A 16,663-nucleotide genomic window follows, 5' to 3' on the forward strand; every position below is an offset into this window, starting at 1 on the left:
AGCACCATCGTGTTACAGATGCTTGACTGGCTTCAGTAAAACCAGCGGTGCAAGAACTAATGGGAATTTTTTGATTATTGTAGTAGCTAATCAGAGCCTTTTCCAGTTCGCATCGGTGGGGACAATTAATGGTATTATGAGACGATAGTGGGGTAATCTTTGAAGATTTCAGCAGCGTTGATGGCAGGCCTAAGAGAACGCCAGTAATTCAGTAGTTAAATCACCAGCAGGATGACAGGAGGTTTCCTGTACACTACACACCATACTTTCCCCTAAGAAAGTCTGCTGTCAGCCAAAACCTATGGCCATTCTTGAGCAAAATTCCTCTGACTTCAGTGGAAATTATGCTTTAGAAAGGACTTTTAAATCTTGGCTCCTACTTTGTATCTATTTAAGTATTATCTGGCTTTGCACCTGGAGAATAAACAACACATACCATCCTGTAAGTCAAGGAGTGGAATTTTTCCAACTAACTTATTAGCACAATGTCTCAATAAATCTCTCTAATGGGAAGGATCTGTCATGGAATAACAAGTATAACTTCAGAAAAAGAAACAAGGCTGTAAAATGCAATAACAAAGTGCTTTTAAAATGCTATACATTAATGAGTTAGGGGATTCTGGGAAAAGACTGAGACCAGTCCAAAGAGACAGTTTTCTTCCAAATCTTGCTGTAGTTCATTCTGCAAATAACATTTCCTACAATATTTTGAAAGCAAGAACAGGCAACATACAGCAGCATGGAAGGATGGTAGATGTAAGAACCTGATGGGGGGAGAGGAAAAAAAAGAACACAGAGTTGCCCATTAAAAAATAACTATGTTCAATACTTGTCTTACTTGCCTTTTTAATTAATTTATTTATTTTTATTTATTTATTTTTTATTTTCCCTGCTCTCTTTTTCCATCAGCCTATTCATGGAAGATGGACTAATACAATCTATCTCTAACAATCCTGCTCCCACCAAGCCTGCAAGCACTCCCCAGCAGGTGGCAGGTATTTTGAGAGGAGGAGCCTTGAAATGGAAATACGTCATCGCAATTTTCCTTTAGGGCGTTTTCATATTGGCATGCCATTTCAGACAATTGAAGTTCACCAACCTTTTATCTACTCTCTCAATCTGCTATTGATTCATTTACAATAAAAAAGAAAGACAAAAATTAATGGATTTTTTTGGATTTACTCCATGCTTTTAGTGACATAATATGCTGGGTAACAACGATTGACTCACAACATTGCAGCAGTCAGTTAAGGAATAGCAACTAAACAGCTAGCAAAGGAAATAAAGAAATCTTTTGCATATTTTATGGATGCAACAACATGCATTTCACTGCTGCTTACAAAGACCTCTCTTTGAAATTTCCCTGTAATTCTACATAAATACTTTCATATGTCACATAATTCTCGTTCCTTTACCTCTGTTGTTTTTAAATATTCAGGATTCCTGCCTTTTCTTTGGTCAACTCTTGCACCACAAGCATACAGAAATCACCTTTCTGTGTCTGAGCAAGTGAAAGTGTACAAGTGTTTATAGTGACTATTAATTTTTTGCATCTTGAAAGTTATACAAAGGGCTTGCTATGCCCTATCTGATCCATTGATTTCAGTGCTTGGTTCTCCAGCAGTGCCACCAGCTAAAAAACGTCAACCCAAGTCTTAATAACATATAAACCTTCAGTCATTTCTGGGAAATGAACCAAGATCTCCATGTACAGGTTGCCTGACACCCTATGTTTTTTTGAAACACAGAGTTTAAACAATATTAACATTTCTGTGGCATTTATAAGTAAACCACAAAAATGTTTGCTTCCCTAAAGAACTGAATCCCTACAGGAAAGCTGAGCAATTGCCCAGGTGTTCATTCTTTTAATAATTTTCCTCCCTCCCCTTGCCATTCTCTCTGTATCATTAGAAATGGACCAAAGCAGCTATCATTTTTGACTGCAGACAGCATTTTGCGTTGTTACAAAGAGATTTTCATAGTTCAGGCATGTGTCTATATAGCTCACCATGCTGCAAGACAGCCAGAGCTTTCATTTGCACCCAAAGCATACAGAAACTCTCTATCTAGGGCCACTGGTTTTAAAGGTCAGAGGCTGGGCCAAGCCCCAGAAAAGCCATAGTTCAGGAAGCAGACTGCTTTTCCTGATCCTCCTTTCTGACTTCCAGACATTTCTGTCATGAGGTTCGCTGACAAGTCACTGCGGTGCTTCAGCTCCGCTCCATGACAAGCACTTAGACGGACATTTTTCTTTTTTTTTTTTTTTTCTGGGCTCTGCTGTTTTACTGACTCTTTCCTTATAGCATGACTTATTGTGTGCCTCACAAGTGGAAGATCACACAGAGTTTGCTTATCATTTTGAGTTTAAAATGTCTGTTGTACTGTTGTATAGAAAAATGTGCATCCTGTCTGTGTCCTTTAGATGAGGTTCCACCAGCAAACGGTGTCATGGTGGATCCATACTAAAATCTGAGTGACAAGTCCTGTCCCTTTGCCAAAAATGATCAGTCTGTTCCTGCACTCGGACATGCTGCGTGCATAACCCTGGGTCAGGAAAGAGAGAAAGCAACAGGCTTTTAAGATGATAAAGCACAGCTGGAATAATTAGAGATGGGGGAGGTGATAAGACCTGGAGTTAGAGATGCATCCAAATTCTGGCGTGACTATCTGAGGCTCTTATCAGACCACGATGCTTCCTCCAGACTGGGGCTGTAAAACAGACTTGTCCTCTCGTTTCTGCAGTAACAGCCCTGCAACACACTCAGATCCGGTTCAAACTAAATCTGCTGTTATTTATAAAGTATAATCATCCTCCAGTCCAACAGTGATCCTGAAATTGACTCTTTGTGGTGAATTCTGTACATACTTATCTGGTGTTTTGTGTTGCCACTGAAATGTTGAGGTCCTAAAGTGCCTTGTGTTGGTATTGACTGTTCGTATTTACGCATGTTTTATTCCTTTGGCCCGTAAGTCCTAGATACTGCTTATTTGAAGCCTATGGGTACTAATAACCAAGAAAGTAATTTATATCAAAAGCACTTTATTAGCTAGCAACACAATGCATCCATGCTGATTGGCATTTTACCACTGGGAGTACAGCCAGAGATTAACGAAGAGCCTGGTGCTGAGCAAAGGCAAAGCTGCAGCAAGGCTGGGACCAGAGCCCAGCTCTTCTCGATACTGCTCCAGTCTTAACTTTGGTCTGTTCAAATGTTTTATGAAGGGTCACTTCCCTCCTTCCTTGTTTGCGGCACAAAAAGCCCTCAGTCCTGTAGCCACTCCTGCACAACTGGAGAGTCCTTTTAGTCCTGCCTGCGAGCCCGTACTGAGCTGGAGTCACAGGAACTGTTTGCAATGTTTCTGCAGAAGATGGTGACAAAAAGGATAGATACAGAGGCATAGATGGAGGGCAAAAAGATGGCTCCCAAATACAAAGAAACACTTGTTAACAGACGATGTTCTCAGCATGTCTTTATGGAAGAGCTCAGATTGCAAGTGAAATCATCAGGCAAGGCAGAGACAGAAAGCTCTGTGTTTTTTCTCTTTTTCTATGTCAGCCCTTTAAGAAAGGCTGAAAGCAGTGGAATGTTAAACCAAGGGTAAGACTCTGTAGCAAACTTAGTTAATACAAAAGCACAGTTAACTGGTTTAAAAAACAGCTATTGATAAAAAGGAAATGATCTGTCAAGTGTGACTTGAAGAAACATGGCTTTTCTTTTCCACTTTATTTCATTTTATGTTTTCTCTTGAGCTCAATTGGAGCCATAGAGTTTGCATGGTCTGTGATGAAAATGCTGGTGTGAACCACAAACCCGAACTGCCAGGCCTCAGACACATGCTACATTGCCGCAGCTTGCCGTGCTGCCATTATAGCCGTGATGACATGGCACTCATAGTGCCATTACAGTCATAGTGCCATTGCAGTCATAGTGACAGACTTCATTGCTCTGGAGAGGTGACTCCGCTTGTTTTGTTTCTGCCTATGTTACTGAAGCTAACTCTGATGTTACTGGCAAAAGGTGTCTTTAACTGAAGGGATCATTCTGTATGAACATTTCTCTGCAGGGTAGACAAACCCACTGTACAACACACAGTCTTGTCTAAATGAATGTATTATTTATTTTGTAGCTTTTAAATGGGTTTTATTTACAACAAGTCTTATAACACAGCTCACACGCAGAAGTTAAGCTCTGGCAGTACTGCCATCAGATCACTACCCCATTTGCAAATGACATTTCTACGTCATAGAAAATGAAAGAAGAGTGACTTTAAAACAAACGTTTTATCTCCAGGTATAAGGCTCACAAAACGAATTTGCAAGTGGCTGTAAAGCCCAGTCAAGGCGTGCTCCCCAGCGCACCCTGCTCCGCGGGAACACAAGCGGTGGTGAATTGTGGGACGCACACATGGTGTTGCAGCTCCGTCATTGCGGTACCCGGCCCCCAGGCACCCTTGTGTGGGTTAGTGGTCCCATTCCTCTTCTCTTTCACTGATTCCCTCTTCCTCTTCTGGAAATGCTGAATCACTCTGACTCTTCAGATGCTTTATCCCTGAAAATATAAAAGTTGTAGTTAAAAGTTGTGTTAGCTTACGTTGGACATTTGTTTTCCTGAAGGAAGAAACAAATAAATAAATAAACTAATAGAAATATTTTTAGTGCTCGTACTGGTCCCCTTTTCCTACAAACATCATAATTCAGACAGTACCATAATGTATTTCCAACAGAAATAGTCTCTTCCTTGAATATCAGATCTTTGGAAATTTATCATGCTTTGTTGGAAAGACCACTAACAGACACCTTGTAGAACAGAACAGTATTTGCTTCTTTTCTTTTCTTGGTGATCCTTGAAGAGATTACTATTGCCAATCTCAAGCAACTTTTGAATTTTAAAGGCTCACAGAGTAGGTGTGGGAATTACTCTACCAGAATTTCAATCTGAGCCTTTTCCTGAGATTGATCTCCTGAAAGTCCTTGCTCACAGAGACCCAGAGACTCATGGTCACAGCTCCCTACATGCAGCAGAGGAGTTCTCCAACGTGCTTCCCCATGATCTATAGACAAGAACTGTCCTGATGCAAAGTGAGCACCAAACCTGACACAGATTCTCTGGAGCTGATGTGGTGACAAAATTTGATCATTTCTCACACCAGGAATGGAGAGCAGGACATAAATGAGCATTATCCATTGATTCTCACACAGCAGGAGTTAGAAAACTTCCAGAAGTAAAAAAAATATCTTTTTCATAATTCCTATCTCCATTTCATTCTCAGGTAGCTAGAGGCTTAGATGAAATTTTGTAATGTTGAAATGGATGTTCTGAGAGGAGATGTCCTGGCCAGGCACTGTGGCCTGGCCCAGCCTGCTCGCTGCGGCCTGCTCGCTGCGGCCTTCCCATGGTGCAGCCCAGCCAGCACCCAGCAGGCAGCAGGAACTGTATTTTTTTTAGACTGGATATCAGGAAAACGTTCTTCACTGAGACGGTGGTCGGGCACTGGAACAGGCTCCCCAAGGCAGCGGTCACAGCACCGAGCCTGACAGAGTTCAAGAAGTGTGTAGAAAACTCTCTCAGACACATGGTCTGACTTTTTTTCTTTGGGGACCCAGGAGTTGGACTCTATGATCCTTATGGGTCCCTCCCAACTCAGATATTCTATGATTCCATGATTCTATGATCAGGTTTTTTTTTTTTTTTCCTTTTTTTTTTTTCCTTTTTTTTTTTTTTTTTTCCATAACCTCTATTCTACTGCCTGCCCTCACCTCTGCCAATTGGAAGTGCAGACTGGCAGTGTTCTCTGCACTGGCCAGCACATGTAGAAAACCTTGTAATGCCATAATTCACAAACCACAAAACGTTGCAGTGGAGGCTGCCAGAATTAATTGACCCTGAAGTGACATTATGAAATAAGGCAGCTACACAGTGCAGGAAGTTAGCATGAACTGACACACAGGAAGTGAAACTCCTCTGAGTATCATGGGACCATATGAAGTGGGTGGCTTCATGTGAACATGTGAACAGAAGAAGATGGTGGCATTTCTGGAAACTTATACTTTGTGCACAAAGTGCTAGACTTTAACAGTACCAAAAGAGTCAACAGTAATAAAAAATATTTAGTTTAAGTGGTAGCAATCACACGTTTAGATTAAAATTCATGTGCAGTCACATAATGCTGCAGTGAAGCACCGTGGCTGCCAAGGCCAGTCAGAAGGCCCCGGCGCTGCCCACGCCCAGGAGCACACTGCGGCACTCACCCCCACGGCCTGCTCGGCCGACACAATTTGGGAGGAGAGGCCTCTGCAGGGGCTCTCAGGTGTCACTCCAGTAGGGTTATGTAAGCTGTGTGACCTCTCTTTGCCAACACTGGGAAAATGATAAACAAGTAACAATGTGGTGATCTATCCACAGATACATAATTTTTTAATTTGTTTTTGTAAGCAAGCTGCACTGACGTTGGATCTATTCATACCCCAAATCTTTGTTTAGCAATATTTAGGTTGTTTGCTAAAATGTTAGATTCTGTCTGGAGATTGAATGAAAACTTATTACTTAGGTCACCCCAACTATTCTTACTACTGCTCCTGTGGTAGTTAGTTTAATATAAAGGAAAATAGAAATATTTCTTTTTCATCTTTTCCATCTTCATACATATCACAATGGTAACACAGTTCATGCCCTCTCTTTTCCTAAACATTAATCAAGAGGTACCAGAATATTGGTATTTGGGGTTTGTTTCTACTCCGTGATGAAGCAATATACTAAAGATGAACAACAAATATTTGACCCTGAAAATTTTACTCGTTAAAACAAACAATCAATCAATCAAACAACAACCAGAAAAAAAAAAGCCAGGATATTTTTGAAGATACTGCTTGTACATCCAGCAGATCCAAGTTCAAAATATCAAGTTATTTAAACTGTCCTGATGCAAAGTGAGCACCAACCTGACAAAGATTCTCTGGAGCTGATGTGGTGACAAAATTGGATCATTTCTCACATCAAGAATGTATTCTCTTGACCTCTGAATTCCACACGGGGACTGACGAAAGGGGTATCTCAGTATATTTGGAGGTTTGGGTTTGAAAAAAGTTGTGAAGTCTCTGCTGCTGGTTGGTTTCAGCCAGCCAGTGAAGCAGGCTTATGAAATTTAATCAGATTGTAAAGTTATTTTCCCTCTTTCATGTTCACTGTAAGAAAACAGGCCTCAGTGAATGGGCCTAATCCAATCTTGTCAGCTCCACCTTGGCATGATAGAAGAATTCAAGGTAAAAAAAGGAGGCAAATTCAAGCTAAAAAGATAATAGAAAAGAGAAACCAGAGAAAAAGAGTTGGTATTCTCAAAAAATGTAAACAACAAATGCACAAAATTACTCGCTGGACTAGTTCCCTAGTTTTTGACTAGAACAGTTGTAGTGGGAACATAACTTTTAGTCAGAGATTCATGATTTTATCAAAACATAAGTCTGATAAAGTTTTCTGGTGCTGATGCTGTCATAACATAAAAACAGTTTTTGTTTCACTGCAGATCATACATAAGTCTGCTCACCATTTCTGGTTGTCAGAACCAAAAGCTTCCCGTATGCATCAGTTCCTTTGTTGAGGAGAAATTGCATCCTAGCCACTTTAGTTAAGTGCAGATGGATAATCTAATAACCCCACTGTCCCAGCACTTCTAGAGGCAGAATTTCCAAAAAAAGGGTGCATCCTTATTGCATCCAGAGCAGAACCCAGATTACCTCTTAAAAGGTAAGAGAAATTGATGGTTTATGTCCAAGGGTCATGGCCCAAGCCACGTAATAGGCCGGAGGTTCCTGCACTTCACTACTTTTATCTACATCACTCCAAAATATGAGATACTTTTTCACAAATTCATCACTCTGAAGATTTTCAACTTCAGTTATTCCAGTTTAATCAAGTTACGAGTAGCTGGAAACAGCTACTTATCTTATAGAAGGTCTTATAGAAGGGGTATGCGGCCTGCTCCACGTCCAGCAGGAGTCCGTCTTGCTCCATGCTGGGCCCTGGTTTCTCTGGTTTCCTCTTTCTAGATCACACAGACAGCACTTGGTTCCCTGGGAAACAGTTGTTCAGTTGTAAAACGTACAAATAAATTAATGCTTCTTAGTCACAGTCCTTGTTAAGTGTGCCCTGCAATAACCAACCCGTTTCCTATTAAATAACTGTGATAAGTGAAGAAACACTTTGAGTGCCCAGCTACCTCCAAGCTGGCCTCTTTAGTAATGCCCTTTAGTAAGGCAAACACTTTAAATATGATTTCACTTATCTATAGTTTAATGGACGTCCATTTCAAAATGATGTTATGTTTGTACCACAAATTCATCTCTTATTGTTTATCTCTGGACTTACAGAGCCATTTCTTTTGCATTCGCCATACCTGTCTAACATATATGATTGAATATTTCAGGCAGGGATTGGTAGGAGCCAGAATAAAGCATTTTTTCAGGAAGTTCTTTGAAGATGAAAAAAGGGAAGAAATGAGGGCATGGGGTATATAACTAGTATGATGAACTTTTTTTTATTGATTGATTTTTTTTTTTATAGGAGTGAAGACTTTTGGCTATATGGCTTAATTGCAATATGCAATGTGGAAATGTAAGGAAATGGAGAGCAGGACATAAATGAGCATTATCCATTGATTCTCACGTAGCAGGAGTTAGAAAACTTCCAGAAGTAAAAAAAAAAATATCTTTTTTTCATAAATCCTATCTCCATTTCATTCTCAGGTAGCTAGAAGCTTAGATGAAATTTTGCAGTGTTGAAATGGATGTTCTGAGAGGCGATGTCCTGGCCGGGCGCTGCGGCCTGGCCCGGCCTGCTCGCTGCGGCCTGCACCCTGCGTCCTCCACGGCCCTTATTCCAGGCAGTGGGTAACCCTGAGCCTGTGGGCAGTCTGCCCACCCAAAGCGTTGCCTCCTGGCTCTGTCTGGTGGTCTCTCGCTGCCCTGTCCCCAGCCTGGGTGCTCTGCCCTGCTCTGCCGTGGTGTGTGGAGGTGCTTCACGGGGTCTGAGCCGTCCTGCTGGCACGTCCCCAGCCCCACTCTGGCTGGGGCTCTGCTCTTTACCTGGGAGGCCTGGGAGCAAAATCCTTCCATCCCCAAGGCTGCTTACCGCTCGTGGGGCTTCACCGTCCCACTGCACGCTCACCATGACTTTGCACCCACAGGTTGCTCAAAATCACCCTATTCTGCCTTAAGTTGAAGCCTGGCTTTTGATTTTTTTTCCTCTACCCACTCCACCCCCACTCTTTTATGCTTCTGAAGCCAGCAGGACAAGAATTGTTTTTCCTCAAAGGGTTCATATTTCACTGCAGGTAATTTAATCCAATTAATGCTGATGAAGAAAGCCTTAATGCCAAGCCATATTCAGCAGACGCACACTAATACACTTTGAACTGGTAATTCTTTTTAGATGAAGTCACTGCCTCAAAGCATATTTGTAGATTGCTTATAAATTATGAGTGCAAATGGTACAACTTCCTGGCATTTTTGCAGTCACATAATAAAATCTATGCTGTTTAATCAACAGCTTGATTTTTGCTTCTATCCATCTGACCAAAGCACCAGATTAGAAGGCTAAGCAGTGTCACAAGATATGAAATAACCGTGTTTCTGGATTAAATATCTCAAAAAAAAGAAAAAAAAAGTAATTAAGGTAGTTCTCTATCTCGAGTAATTAAGGCAGTTCCCTATCCTATTTAACACTTCTTCCTTCACCCTGCTTCACTGCCCAAGGAACAGTGTTGACATTTACCAAACTTCAGATTGAAGTCTGCTTGGCAATTTGAATTCCCTGAAGTTTGAAGGATTATTTAGTTTAATGATTTGGAACTGATCCTCTTCCTATCAAAAATAGATTTCCAGATTTTCAAAAAGCAGTGATAGCTGAAGCTGAGCTGCAGACAAAGCAGACATTTTCAGAGTTTCAGAACTTAAATCGCCTTGAAATTATCAAGCAAAAAAACCTGGCCAAGGAGGATCATAGCCAAATGAAAATGTCTATTTTATGCCAGTCCTAAATGAAATATGTTCCGGTTCCCCCAGCAAGAATGAGAATATCAAAACATAAATCGTGTATTCAAGCCACAAAATTGGAAATAGAAATGTTCTTTTATGTAACATTTTGTTTTGAATTTATCAATAAGTTAAAAATGTTTTTACTTCTCTAAAACTCCTTTGTCATCTTTTTAGTTTTCAACTGAAACAGGTTTTTGAATTATATATATATATAATATTATATATTATAATATATATTATATATATTGTATTTTATATATATATGTATATATATAAACAATAACAGAAAAACAAACTACATTTCATGAAAAACAGCATCCACCACTTGTCTTTGTCTTATTCAGGGAAATTGTAAGCTGGAGGCAGTGGGAGGCAGACATGAAGAGCCCAGGAGGTATAACAGGTCTTCAGGGGCAGCCTCCTCCAAGCACAGGCATGGTCTGTACTGATACAGGAAAACAAGCAGCAGTACCAGAAGACCACCTTGGCTAAGCAGGGACCCCAACAGTGAGCTCCAAGGCCAAACGGATGATGTATATATTGTAGATGAAAGTGAAGACTAGCTAAAAATGAGGAATATGGTGGAAAAATGCAGTCCTATAATACAGGGATGGTGTTAGAAAAGCTAAAGGTCAGCTTGAGTTGAAACTAGCAAAGGATATCAAGGGCCAAACTCTAAAATACTTCTCTATGAAACCACCTCGAAGGACTCTGGAAGGTATGTGTACTTGCAAGCTGTGATTAACCAAGGTTTCATGGTAATGTAAAAAACTAATCACTTGATCCTTGGTAACCAACGTGCAAAGGTCTGCCCTTACTCGGCACGCAGTGAGACAGCCTGAACACAGCCAGGTCATCTGGCATTACACAGAGCTTGGTCCTGATCCTCCAGATGTCAATGGGACTTTTTCTTCCTGTTTTCAAAGAAAGAGATATCATTTTTTTGTGCTTGATCTTCCTCTTATTATTTTTTTTTACTATAACATACATTTCTTTAAAAAATACTGATAGCTAAATGAAAACAAATGATCTGAAGTATTGGCAAATCTGATAGGTTTATGTAGGTCACACCTGGCGTAGATTAGATCATCAGTGTATCCAGCAGGTCAGCATGGCCTCATAAATACTTGTGAACGACCTTTCTGACACAAAGCAACAAGGATTGCCTAATTTTCTAAGCACCGAACGGTTGTTAGTAAATCTTCTCTTAGCTCCAAATATACAAAATGTAGTCCACACGGTGAGCCTTTCAAAAGACGAATTTGGGGGCTTATGCTGCTTTCTCCCCAGTCAAAAGACCCAGTGTTACACTATCACAATAACGACTGTATGAGAGCAGCAAATTCATGTTGCAAAGATCTGGCTGCTTTCCATTTTATTCTCTCACACAGCACTTTCCTCTCCGGTTTCACTCCCAGAAGCTGCTTGAAGCAGCTCTGGCTCCGTAACACCAGCATGGAGGAGCTGCTTCAGCACAGAAATGCTTTTGTTAATCCTCCATGTGCTGGCCGGAACATTCACCAGAGACAGAGGTCAGCTTAGCTGTGACCAGGGGACAGCACTTCTCACTTACGGTAGCCAACAGAGTAAACAGAAAGGCTTTCGTTGCTCCAGGCAACTTCTGCTGGTATGCAAACATACCCTTTTGCTGGTTTCCTCTCTAGGCCATCGTCTTCAGAAGTCAGCCAGTATTAAGGGTCCAAATGAAAAGCAGAAGCCCCTGCCATCAGCTATGTGAATGTTTCGGCTTGTAACAACCTCAGCCCATCCTTAATTTACCCTTTGGAAAGCCAGAAAACATTTCTTAGCTGATTCTGTGGAGGATGGCTCTAGGTCAAATACCTCAACAACAGCTTGAGGTGAAAAGCGTGGCTAGATGGCTTCCACATGTGTGACAAAGTCCTGCAAGGCTTTCCTGCAGGGCTCTGCTGCTCTGGCCTGGGTGAGCTGCCGGAGCCTGCAGCTGAGAGCTTTACATTTCTTCAGCTGACATTTTTTCATCCCATTTTTTCATCATTCAGAGAGAAGCTTAGAGCTGTGTGCTTGAATTCACCATCATGGCGGGGACAGACGAGGCAGTATTCCTCTTCTGAAGGGCCTGCAGCCAAGGCGCCTTGTAGGCCTCACAGTGCCTCAAGTGCTGCAGAGGGCCTGCTGCTTGGCTCCTAGCTTTAAGCAGTAAGAACAAAGTGTAGCGCTTTTACGTATGTCCTGCTCACAGCAGTTTGCAGTGGTATGAAGAAAAAGTGGTATAAAGAGGTGGTATAAACTCCACTTAGTGAAGCAGGGAAATGATCTTGTACAGCAAAACAACCTGTCACTGGTGGTGGATTGGAACCACCGATAACATTAAGAACCATCATTTCTTTTGTGGAAACAAATATTTGTCTCAGCCTTTGTTTGTTTATGGGTCTCTGGAAGCCAAGGAAGTGTTTTTTTTTTGTTTTTTTTTTTTTTTTTTTAAATCCCAGGGACATTTACAGATGTAAACTTGAATGATGTGAATAAGATTCTCATCCTGATCAGCTCTGTTTGTACCTCCTTGGCAAACCTTGGCACTGTAATGCAGCCCTGGTGTACACCCCATTGGGCAGCTAAAGTTTACTCAAAATTTCTCTGCAAAATTTAACAAACGTGTAGGAAGGTACTATGCCCTAAATGTGCGTAGAATTATGTTAACTGTAGCAGGGAAACTTCAAATGTGTACAAGGAATGAAGGGACGTAAGTACATCTGCAATATTAAGTATGACTGCAGGTTAAGGAGACATGAGACCTGAGACCACATCCAGATTCAATGCACCAGGTGCTCACCAGCTGTGACTGGCTTCTCATACAAGGACAAGTGGTTAAATTTAGGCCCAGTCACAGGTTAGACACATACAGGATCAGGTTTCACCAAGAGCTTAATTATAGCCCCTTTTGCTAGAGCATATCATTGGGAATACTTATCCTAAGTTACAGGGGCCAGTGCTATCCCAGTCTCACAAGTTTTGGCCTTGGTACATGGCAAACGTTTTTACTTAACGCAGATTTTTTGGTAACCATTGGGATCTTTTGTTTTAAGTGCAAAGATATGTGATGCTCCTCTATAATAATAAACTTTGTAAAAAGGTAACATCGTCAAAAACATCCTTGCTTTCTCTCTTCCACTGGCACCACATGGACTGTCCCTGTGGGATGTCCAAGGGCACTCCGGATGTAGAATTGCATGCAGATGCCCACCAACCTTTGGGTACTGCTGGTGAGTTCTTACACCATCAACACAGAGAAACTCCCATAGTCTGATTCTCCACTTGGCAGCCTCTAACAAGCCCAGGGTAACTACATGCCTGACTTAGTTAAGCAGAATGGATTCAGGCCAAAGCATTTATAAAAATGACAGCAGCAGACTTCAACAGCTGAATGTTTGCACTTGCTTGGAGCTTTACAATTGTTGTTTGCTTGCAATTACAAAAAAATCTGAAATTTCAAAATTTCCTTTATGAGTAATTTCCTTTATGATATTAGCAATGCCAAAACATTTAGCTTTGCCTGATTTTTTTATAAGAAAGTCTAGGCATGCTATAGGAAAATTAATCTTTGATCTGAGATGAAAACACAAGGAAAATTCATTTAAACACTCTGAGATTTGTGCATTCAAAACCTTACTGAAAATGCTTTATGAAGCATTTTGATCTCCACAGCTCCATGAGACATTTCTGCGCAGCTGTATTTCAGTTCTCCTTAGGCATTCTTATCTGACTTCAGCGTTAACAGACAGAATTATCCAGCTGCTCTTGTTTTCCTAGACAATTGTACTGTGGTTTTGATTTTTCATATTTTGGCTGACATGAGGATATTTCTGAGGTCAAGAAACCTAAACAAATGAAAAAAAAAAAAAAAAAAAAAAAAAGGACTGCCACAGTCCCAAGGGGAGAGAATCCCTGGCAGAGACAGTGAGGCTGCAGTGCTCAGAAACAGGAGACTGAGCCCAAGATGGGATGAATGAAGTTCTGCATGTAAGGGCTGAGCAGCTTCTACTGCTTCACAGCTTCCTGTTTCACCCCAACTACTGGCAGGAAACCCCAGGAATTCTGCTTGGTTTATCTTTTGGGTCTGTATTTCCTATTTTTTGTCATTCTTTTTGTGGACATTATTTCTTTCCATGGTCTGGGTCAGATACAGCACAAGATTTGTTAGTAGCAGATCTGAATCTCTTCCTGAATACTTTGTGCAGCCTGAGATTGTTAAAGCACAGAAAGCTTTCCAGTGAGTTGTGCTTTGTAAAACAACAACAGGAGCAAAATCTCTGCTGGTCAGTCAAAAATCCGTCTCTGTGCTTCGTTGTCATACTTCCATGTGCTGTGTGGCTTTCACTTTTAATTAATCCAGTCTGTTTGGTTTCTGTCAGAAGTCTATAAGCTTCTCTGTTAATTTGCTGATGAATCCCCCACTGAGTTGTAATTACAGTCTTCATTGTGATCCTTTTTACGATGACAAAGGAGATAGGATTTTGGCATCTGCATAACCTAACATCAGTAATATTGTAAACGTTGGAATGAGCTCCCCTGTTCTTTTAAGTATTTTATAAACACCTTCAAAATTACGAAAACATTGTGATGATTAAACAAGTGATTGATAAGTCAGTGTTTACATTGAATTACCCCCATCACAGTTACTTCATGGGTGGCATATGAATAGCAGGCAATTACCATTTTACATTACCGCTACAGTAGCTGCAGTTCCTACATCCAAACAGGAATCTGCTGGAAAGGATGAACCCGCTCAGTTTTCACCACCTCATTGTCTGTGAGCTACTGAGATCACCTCAAACAGCTGGGATCCATTCCAGAAGACTGAAGCTGAGCATGGCTTGAATCCTTCCCCTAGCCCCCTGCAGCAGGCATTTAATACTAACCAAAGCAAAGCCTATGCAGCGAGTTACTAACCAAGTAAGCTGAACTGCCTAGGAGCACCAGAGCTCTTCCAGAAAATCAGAGCCAATCCCTTTTCTGGTTTTATTAACAACCCTGGTGCTAGAGAGGTGTTTCTCATGTTAAGAGCTAACTTATTTGGGGCTTGCAGCCTGCACTAATTCTAATTTTTGATTCTGAGACATTTTCCCCCAAGACACAGTATTGACCAAGCAAACTGACTTAGAGAGCACTCTTCACAGAATCACAGAATCGAAGGGGTTGGAAGGGACCTCGAAAGATCATCGGTTCCAACCCCCCTGCCAAAGCAGGCTCCTTAGAGCAGGCTGCCCAGGTAGGCGTCCAGACGTGCCTTGAATATCTCCAGAGAGGGAGACTCCACAACCTCCCTGGGCAGCCTGTTCCAGTGCTCTGTCACCCTCACCGTGAAGAAGTTCTTTCGCATGCTGGTGCGGAACTTCCTGTGCTCTATCTTGTGGCCATTGCCCCCAATTTTTTTCTTGTGGCAATTGCCCCAACTCTTGCAGGAGTAGGGAACATACTGACCAAAAAAGATGTCATCCATCAGAATAAAAGGTGAAATTCTGATATGTGCAGCTGCAGGATGAAGTTGTTATCATGGTTGTCATTAACGTATGAATTACTTATGTTTCAGAAATGGTAAGAAAAACAGCTATTGAACAGCTGAATAGGTGAGGCTGAAGGGTACCCCCGGGGTTGTCTAATCCAACCAGGGCCAGCTGGAGCAGATCGTCCATGACTGTGTCCACTCTGGTTTTGAATATCTTCAGAGAAAGAGACTGCACAAGCTTTCTAGGCAACCTGTGCCACTGTTTGACCACTCTCACAGTGAAAACAAAATTTTCTTATGTTAAATTGAATTACATGCATTTCGGTTTGTGCGCTTTGACTCCTGTCCTCACATAACATACAAGTTCCTCATTTTCCAGCACAGAGAAATGTCAACAAGGGAACTGTGCTTACTATACATTACTATTTCATAAGACATAACTGTACTTAAACGTAAAATTACAACTCTAGTCTGGAAAGTAACTGTGTAGAAGTGGGAGGTGGATAGATATCCCTAATTTTCAATACTGTTCCCAGTGTTCAGATAGGTTTTCCTAAAGAATCCATGCTCCTAACTCATAAATAACTGCTGGCCCCTGTCTTACAGGCTGCAGCTAAAAAACACGCTGAAGAGTGTTATTTTCTCTCATCATTTCTACCTACTTAAATTCCCGATCCTCACTGCTGCAGCCAGCAGGAAGTGGACAAGGAAGGCACCTCTTGGTCCTCAGCGAGGGCTGGGCTGTGCTCACTCCCTCTTGCTGGTCAGCTGCCAAGCGGGAAGTGGGGCTCCTGCTCTCCGGCATCCAGGAAAATGAAGTGACCCTTTCTCACACAGCATCGAATCTCAAACAGCTGGTGGAAAATGGTTCTCCGAAACAGAGACAGGCAAAACAATTTAGTACCTAAAGCTTATGGACAACCAGTGTGCTTTTCTGTTCGGAAATTTGCCAAGTCAGCACAACCGAAGTCCTAGCTTAGAACACAGAGCGGGGCTGGAAGAATGTCTCTGTACTGACCTTTGGGGAGAGGAGAAAGAAGATGAAACAGTGAAAGTTTTCTTTTGACACCTTTAGTCATATTCTAAATTTGACACTTTTTCACTTTAATTCACTAAGCCTACTGACAACTGAAAGTTTACCAAATTCT

General features: G+C 41.5%; 1 protein-coding gene across 1 annotated transcript in view; it reads right to left on the bottom strand.

Moving 5' to 3' along the window:
* Window positions 1-4,096: 4,096 nt before the first annotated feature.
* The window catches only part of PPP1R1C (protein phosphatase 1 regulatory inhibitor subunit 1C), a 48,219-nt gene continuing 35,652 nt past the window's right edge, over window positions 4,097-16,663 (bottom strand). The window contains 1 exon segment of the mRNA XM_040561861.1: window positions 4,097-4,550. Within this exon segment, the coding sequence (XP_040417795.1) occupies window positions 4,462-4,550 (89 nt within the window). The 3' untranslated portion in view covers window positions 4,097-4,461.

The sequence above is a fragment of the Cygnus olor genome, chromosome 6, assembly GCF_009769625.2.
Source record: "Cygnus olor isolate bCygOlo1 chromosome 6, bCygOlo1.pri.v2, whole genome shotgun sequence".
Taxonomy (NCBI): domain Eukaryota; kingdom Metazoa; phylum Chordata; class Aves; order Anseriformes; family Anatidae; genus Cygnus; species Cygnus olor.